This window comes from Cicer arietinum, chromosome 4 (assembly GCF_000331145.2).
Source record: "Cicer arietinum cultivar CDC Frontier isolate Library 1 chromosome 4, Cicar.CDCFrontier_v2.0, whole genome shotgun sequence".
Lineage (NCBI taxonomy): Eukaryota > Viridiplantae > Streptophyta > Magnoliopsida > Fabales > Fabaceae > Cicer > Cicer arietinum.
The window spans coordinates 915179-923295 of record NC_021163.2 but is presented as its reverse complement, the minus strand read 5'-3'; the positions used below and the strand labels follow the sequence as shown (position 1 = coordinate 923295).

At 31.5% G+C, this 8117-nt stretch overlaps 1 protein-coding gene across 3 annotated transcripts; it reads left to right on the top strand.

Annotated features, from left to right (window-relative positions):
- The first annotated feature begins 1138 nt into the window (after nucleotides 1-1138).
- LOC101503831 (uncharacterized) lies at nucleotides 1139-7461 on the top strand. Of its 3 annotated transcripts, XM_004495227.4 has the most exons (12): nucleotides 1141-1306; nucleotides 1501-1686; nucleotides 2427-2522; nucleotides 2909-3012; nucleotides 3397-3575; nucleotides 4351-4473; nucleotides 4563-4651; nucleotides 5386-5491; nucleotides 5605-5702; nucleotides 5841-6095; nucleotides 6195-6278; nucleotides 7099-7461. In XM_004495227.4, exons 2-12 carry the CDS (start codon nucleotides 1561-1563, stop codon nucleotides 7111-7113), a joined length of 1275 nt encoding a protein of 424 aa, XP_004495284.2. In that variant the 5' UTR covers nucleotides 1141-1306; nucleotides 1501-1560; the 3' UTR covers nucleotides 7114-7461. The 3 variants fall into 3 exon arrangements, with proteins under 3 accessions (XP_073224216.1, XP_004495284.2, XP_073224215.1); XM_073368114.1 differs by lacking the exon at nucleotides 1141-1306 and having other exon boundaries at nucleotides 1551-1686; nucleotides 2387-2522; XM_073368115.1 differs by lacking the exons at nucleotides 6195-6278; nucleotides 7099-7461 and having other exon boundaries at nucleotides 1139-1306; nucleotides 5830-5863.
- Nucleotides 7462-8117: the final 656 nt, after the last annotated feature.

Below are 8117 nucleotides of genomic sequence, written 5' to 3'. Positions count from 1 at the left end.
TAAGACAAAAAATTTATCCAAAAATTATGTTATAAATAAGATCAAATAGGACAATTAAAAATATTTTATTAATTACTGGTAAAATATTTGTACATTCATAGGAGTCGTGCATCATTTATAACCGATTTTATTTTAATAATAACTTGGTTACCATATTAAAATAAGAATTATAGCACTAAAATATTTAAAAGTTTATTATAAAATATTTTCAAATATTATAAGTGAAACTATTCAAATACAACACTTTCTTTTGTCCTTTCAAAGTAAAGTATTCATGCATATGCTCTAATTATTTGTAAAAATAGTACCATTAATATATAGATAAATATTAGCGTATAAAAAGATAACTTTATTTAATATAAAAAATTCTTTAAATTTACAAAATCTAACTAGTGCAAACATTAGTCTTATGTATTATTTATATAATAAATTATAATTACTATAAATTTCATTTATTGAGAAAGAAATAGTTGTGCAAGGTTGTTGGATCAAATCATTATGTTTTGCATTTTTGCACTTAAAATGTGTTGGTTTTTTTTAATATTAAATTACTATTAAAATAACAAAAAGTGTGATATTATTTTTATTAAATTACTTTTAAAATCAGTCATATTATAACTCTCCGCCAATGTATTTTATTATGAGTCGTACATTATAAATATTGTTTAATAGACATTATAGCTCTATGTCTATTTTTTGTTTTATAAATTTATGTCTAACTTTAGTATGAATAATTATTTAATTATTTGACTCTCTTGTTATAAATTTGTCAAACTCCTCTATTTTCTACACAACAAAAATTCATATTAACTAAAATAACCATACTTTTAAAATTATAATAATGAATAACAAAAACATAATATAATATTTTTGATAAAAAAAGTATTGTTAAAATTAAAAAGACCTCATCTAGAAATTCACTTTAACCTCCGAATAAATTGAACCGGCCTATTGGAGACTCATACATTAAGTTGGATTAATTTTGATGTAGGAGACATGTAGTCCCTCCAAATATTGATGAAAATGAATTATATGCCAAAAGTGCCAACCAAAACAAAAGCAAGTTTTAAAAATGTAAATACAACCGTTAAGAAAAAAAGCATATATATAGCATAGTGTATGTATAAATAAATTATCTTCAAACAATCTCAATCATTGTTACATTACATTTCGCGTATTATTCTATTCAACGCTCATTACATTCTCTCTCCTTTCTCGCCATCTGCCTCCTTTCCTGCGACACTTTCCACATTCATCTTTCTTCCGATTCAATTCGATCTCTCGCACCGTTTTCCAAATCGCCAAGGTACTTCCTTTTTCCCTCACGCCTAATTTCTTATTTCCTTCATAAGCTTATTATTAGAGATTCAGAATCTGATTAATAATCCCATTTTTCGTATAATAATTGGTATCTCCAAAAAGCGATTAAATTGATCCCTTTGTTGTTGTTTCCCTTTTATTAAATAATTTTTTATATTAATTGTTTTATTTTATGAGCAGCAATTGATTGTGATGGGTCTATATGGCAAGTAGCAACCAAATTGGAATTGAAGAGAGTTGATGATTGGTTGTGGGGGGCTGTGGAGGGTTCTTATGAAGAGTTCTGGAACTACTGAGTTAAATTCTTTCTACCCTATTCGACCTGAATGCCAAGCTGATGTTCCAACAACTCGTTTTAAACCAAGGGTCAGCTTTTTATCCTCCCTTTAATCAATGTTTTTCTTTTGATCCCATATGCACTTCTTTATGGAATGTTTTATTGTATTTATGAAACATAGACACGAACACATAGTATATAATTTGATAAAATAAAAGTCATTGTATGTAACCTCGTGTGTCAGTGTTGTGTCGGCGACCCCAACACATGTCAGACACTCGAACACGTGTTCAATCTAAAGTATCAGTGCTCCATATGATTATACGTCTATACTCTATACCCCTTTAGGATGTGTTGAGCAATGCCCTGATACTGTTGCATGATAGAAAATTTATGCTGAAGTATCTCCATTGGTGAACATCATTGAAGGGTTTTAACTCTTTTTTGGTAGGCCTACTATGCTACATCATAGGCAAGAACTCTGTCAGGCTTTTACTCTAATGGCGGTGTTGTCAAATAGTGGCGCTATAGTGCTATACCGTAGTGGTATTTAAACAAATCGCTATTATTTTGCCATGTGCTATTCAATACAAAGTGTTGTAAATTGTAATAGAAGCTATAGTAGAATTTGAACAAATCACTATTTTTTTGTCCGATCCGTGATTGACAATAGTGCCCACAGGTTATCCTTTTTTTTAAAATAAATCAAAAGACATAAAGAGAAGATAATATTTTAATGAGTTGATGGTTTTATTTTTCTCTATTTTTACTCTTCTTTGTTTGGAACAGAAGAGTCTTATGATTTATACACTGTTCTTTATCATCACAGTCTGGCAAGACTTTAAGTGCAAGAAGATGGCAAGCATCGTTTGATGCAGCTGGTCGATTGGATATCGCAAAAGTGCTGAGACGAATACAACGGGGGGTAATTTTTATTGTTTACTCGTATATTGTTTATCATTGCATTGCTGGTCTATTTGTGTGTTTCTCTGTATGTTTGTGGGTTTATAATCACTCTGATAACTATTGTTCAATTGTATGATGACTCTTTCCCAATAGTTTGTAGGCTGTAGTGATTTTATGTAAGCTTTACTCCCTCCTTCAACTTGCATCAGACATTTTTCTATGTGAAAGAGACAGTATATAATGTGATTTATCATAACCACTTGATGTGCTGTGTATTTTTCCGACAACATATATCGAAAAAGTTACAATCAATCAACAGAGTGGTATAGGATTTCTGTTATTATTCAAATTTCCCTTCCTTCTGTTATGTGCTCATCGGTATGTTTATTTATATATATTACGTAGGGTGTTCATCCTTCAATCAAAGGGGAGGTATGGGAGTTCTTACTAGGTTGTTATGATCCTAACAGTACACTTGAAGAACGGAATGAGCTCATGCAACGCCGGAGGTATATTTTCAATTAAATGTGCTTTTGTAGGATTAGAAAATCAGATCAACAGGTTTAAAAAACATTGAGAACATATTGTCTTGTATGATAAAAAAATGTGCTTTTTATTAGGGAATTAAAATGGTATGGGTTCTAGGATCATTGATATTATTGGTTTAGTTTCACACCTTGTCTTGTATAATATAGGAAAATGGCCATGTTATTACTTTCCTTAGAAGGTAATGAGGTGATGAGATAAAATATACCAAACAAATGGACCATATATAATTCATCTGCCAATTTCTCCATCATTCAGAAGTCACTGCCAGATCTGCCAATTTCATCTTCTTTATTTTGATTAAAAACAAACTAAACATGAAATCATTTTGTAAATTTATTATTCAGGGGGCAGTATGATATGTGGAAAGCTGAATGTCAAAAAATGGTCTCAGTCATTGGTAGTGGGAAATTTGTTACAACACCACTCATCGGTGATGATGGCGAGCCAACAGATCCATCCGTGGTAGGCGCCAAACCTTCAGATAATAAAGTTTTGCAGTGGATGCAGTTATTACATCAGATTGGTATGTACATGCTGCTGCATAAATACTGGACATTTTTTATATTAGGTTGGATTTTAGTTTTTCGACTATTTTTGCTTCTTGGGCTTCGATAAAGAGAAAAGCCAGTGCCACAATTTTGCGGATATAAGAAAAGAGAACTGTTTTTTCGTACTTACAAATTGTCTCATAGTATAGAGAAACAGAGTTGTGTTTTTTTTGCGGGTGCGAAGTCTTGATTTTCACTCAGTTTGCAAGTGTTTTCTCCATGAAAAAGGAAAACTACAGTGTAAAGAAATATAAGAAGCATTTAAGCCTAATTGAGGCAGAAAGGCCATGCCTGGTCTGTGGTGGCGATCGTATTTGTTCAATGATGTTTACAGAACAAGGAGTTATATAATTGCTAAATAAGTTTATGTTGTTAGTTTTCCCTTAAAAAGTCTTTGTTAATTAGTGTTTGTTTTAGCTTTTTCATAAAATAAAAAAATCATTTTAATTTTGAAAAGAATCACTTTTCAAATTTTTAGTGTCTGTTCAAGCTTTTGAACAAAGAAACAGAATTTGAACAAAAATCAGATTATTGTTTATTTTCAGAAGCTACTTTTGGTTTCTTCTGAAAAAAATGAAACTATAAACCCCTTTTAAAATAAAAGGTGCTGTTAATAATTGTAAACCAATTAAAAATTAGATTCTGTTTTACACAATTTTATAATTACTTGTTTTAAAAAGCTTAAAGAAATATCCCCTTAATTTGATTAAATAAGCATCCGTAGTGATAATTTATTATTTTGCATCGTAGGTCTGGATGTTGTTCGAACTGACCGAGCCCTTGTCTTTTATGAAAGTGAATCTAATCAAGCAAAACTTTGGGATGTTCTATCGATTTATGCTTGGTTGGACAATGATATTGGTTATGTACAAGGTGAATCACTATAGCTTTCAGCTTTCTAATGTTAACTGAAAGAGCTTCAAGAAGTTTCAAATATTTGTAATGGATTATTTCCTTTGCAGGAATGAACGATATATGCTCACCTTTGGTTATGCTTATTGAGAATGAAGCAGATTGCTTTTGGTGCTTTGACCGTGCGATGCGTAGGATGGTATGCTAGACATAATGCAAGAGAAATTTTGCCGAAGTGATAATTCTAGATGTTTCTTGTTTGGGTAACTGAAAATACGGGTCTGATGTTTTGTTAAGAAACATGCTAAGTTGTTCTTCAGACCATTGTGCTTTATTTTTGCTATATTTGAACATGTCAATATTTGGCGATGTTCTTCTCAACAACTTATATTGTGCTTGCATCTTATTGTTGTTGAGACTAGAGACTAGAATAGGCATGGATAGGATTTTCTCTGAACTTTTTCTCGTTCTGTTCTTTCCATATATATGTTTTCCCCTCTAGAAGGAAATTCATTGCACAAAAAATTGTATGAATAAGTCCTGTAACAGACTATATAATTGGGAGTGTACTGATTCTTCGATTAGTATCTTCTTTTTTTATATTCAATATGCACCTGATTATCTCCTTCTATTAGGGAGGGCTTGTTTGCTCTGAGAAAATATTTTCTATTTTATTTCTTTCTTTCACCTTTAATTAGCATGCCACTTTGTTTTCTCTTTATTTAATGTTTTTGAAGTTTTGTATAGGAAACACCAAAAACAACTTTTTATTATTTTCATTGTTTCTTATGCAAATATTTGAACATAGAAAACAAAGTGAAAACAAGGAGGCATTTTTGTAATTTAGAGTAAAACAGAAAGCAAATTTCTCAAACCAAATAGACCCTTGAATTTTTCTGTTGTTTTTACATTCCTTTCTATGTCCCATAACAGAGAGAGAACTTCAGGTGCACTGCAAGTTCAATGGGAGTGCAATCTCAGTTGGGTACACTCTCACAGATAATGAAAACAGTCGATCCCAAGCTTCATCATCACCTTCGTATGTAAAGCTTGTTTTGGCAACTTCTAATATGTCATGATTAATAGTTTCATGGTAATTTCTTTATAAATGTGTGAGGGGGCAACCAACCCTTATCTCTTTTAATTTTGCAGAGGATTTAGATGGTGGAGAGTATCTCTTTGCATTTCGCATGCTGATGGTTCTTTTCCGTAGAGAATTTTCTTTTGCAGATACTTTGTATCTTTGGGAGGTAAGGATCAATTCCTATGACAACATCAATTATGTCACTTTTGTTTTAGGGAGCTACCTGTTTTCTGATTCTTTTGATGAGATAGAGAGTATTTCAAATTAATAGCTCATTTTAAGACATAATATAGATTGTTTCCAGTTGATGTGGGGCATGGAATACAACCCAAACATCTTCGCTAAGTACGAGGATCCTGATCGTGCTAAAACAAATGCACCTACAACTGCAGTAAATGACAAAGTTCTGAAGCAATATGGAAAGTTTGAGAGGAAAAATTTAAAGACAGGGCATAAGGATGAAAATTGTGCACTAGCTGTTTTTCTTGTTGCTAGTGTTCTTGAGACCAAGAATAAGCGGATTTTAACTGAGGCCAAGGGTGTGGATGATGTTGTCAAGGTTCTCTCTCTTTGTTTTCATCCCCTACTATATATCTATGCATAGATTTTATGTTCTTGCATGTTTTTCTGCATCTCACGTGAAACTATCTCTCTTCAGATATTGGGTGACATAACATCAAGTCTTGATGCTAAAAAAGCATGTACTGAAGCATTGAAAATTCAGAAAAAGTACATTGAGAGGGTAAGTTTATTTCATTCATATATCTTATTTTTTATTTTATGTGTTTTTAGTGCCAGTTTGATTTGAGAAAATGTTTTCTGGCTTTATTTGGTATTTTCACTTTTATGTAAAAAGTGGGAATTTTTTTCAATTTGTTTCATGTTTTCATTTATATCTTAAGGAAACTGAAAATAAGGGCACCGTTTACTTTCTCAAAACATTTTCCGTTTTCATTTTCTAGAACATATGTTCATTTTAAATTTCAAACAAGGAGATGAAAAAGACTCATGCAGTAAAACAACTGCTGATAGAGAGAAGATGGAAGACAAGCTATGAAAAATGCATTTTGAGAAACAATGAAAACAATGTTGTCATTTTTAAAATTTCAGATCTGTTTTCGTAAATTGTAAAAGAAAATAGTTACAAAATTTTTTAAAAAATAGATTGTCTTATATTTATTTGTTCAAGTGAAAATGAAAATAGGAAATGTAGGAACTAAACAGGCCCAAAACTTTTTATTGTTTCTTGTACAAACCTTTGAAAACAAGAAACAGGTTGAATGTAAAGCCACAACTTTTTTATTAAAAGTAAAAATAGAAAATCAAAACAGAAAATGTTTTCTATACCAAACAGAACCTTAAGTTTTCAATTTTGTTTGCCAGCTTTTTCGCAAGTAATATATTAGTGGGAGATGATTCACAAACAGTCATGTTCATATGTACTCTGCTACTACATTTCTTTATGTTTTTATTTCAACAAAACAAACTTTATAGTTTTATTATGTTGCTCTATAGTCTATACTAGAGATGTAAGTTTTTGAATTGTCTGTTTGTTCATGCAGACCAAGAAGGCATGACAGAACAACATTAGATTTTCAGTAATTATATGATGGCAGATGTAGTTGCACGATCCTCCCAGGTTTTCAGTTGCTCTTGAAAGGCCATTGTTTCCTTTATTTCATTTATTTTCCTTAGCTATAGCAAGCAGGTCCTCGTTTTGATTCTAATCCTTTGAATTCTTCAATATGGATGTCATTAGATATAGAAAACCAGAAAACGTCAGTTTTCTTAGATATGATATAAACTCTTCCATTCATTTACTGAGATTGTTAAGGGGAAAAGCTTTTATTGATTGTACTGGCTTATGTAATGTTAAAATTACCTTCATATGTTGCAATATATAGGAAAGAAAGATTTTTCCACAATGCATTATTTGTCACATCAATGCTTACAAAATTTTGGAAGGTGTTTTTTTGCTATTCAAGAAGTGGTAGCTAGGGGAGGCACCCTTAATGCTGTGAGGCAGGGTACCAATAACATATTTGGGCAGTCAATAGAGGTCCAACTCCTAAGGTGTGATTTTTATGATCTATACCACAAGCGGTAACGCTTGCGCAATCATCACCTCAGGTCTTCGAGTGATTTCCCATAGTATGGTTGCCAAACATACTCCCTTATACACTCTTTTCAGCACAATTCCTTCTATTAGTTGAATTCATATGAATTCCAGTAAATTATGTGAGACTAACATAACTTAATGAGACTCGACGCATTTAAGAATTGAGTAGTGGAGACAATATATATATATAACATTTAATTTTTAATTTTTTTCTTCATTGGCCTAAATTAGTTGATGTACACTGCAAATGCAATATGGAACTACAAAAAGTAAATAAAGTCAATGGAGGAATTAAAACAAGGAATGAAAAACAAAAAGACTTCACAGTTAATTATCCCATTACACTAAGACACTTGAAGCACCAACTCAGACAATATTCACAGTTAATTATATTTAACATCCAAATCAGAAGCACCAAAAGATTTCAATAACCCCAAATAAGCACTACCGAACCCTAACAAT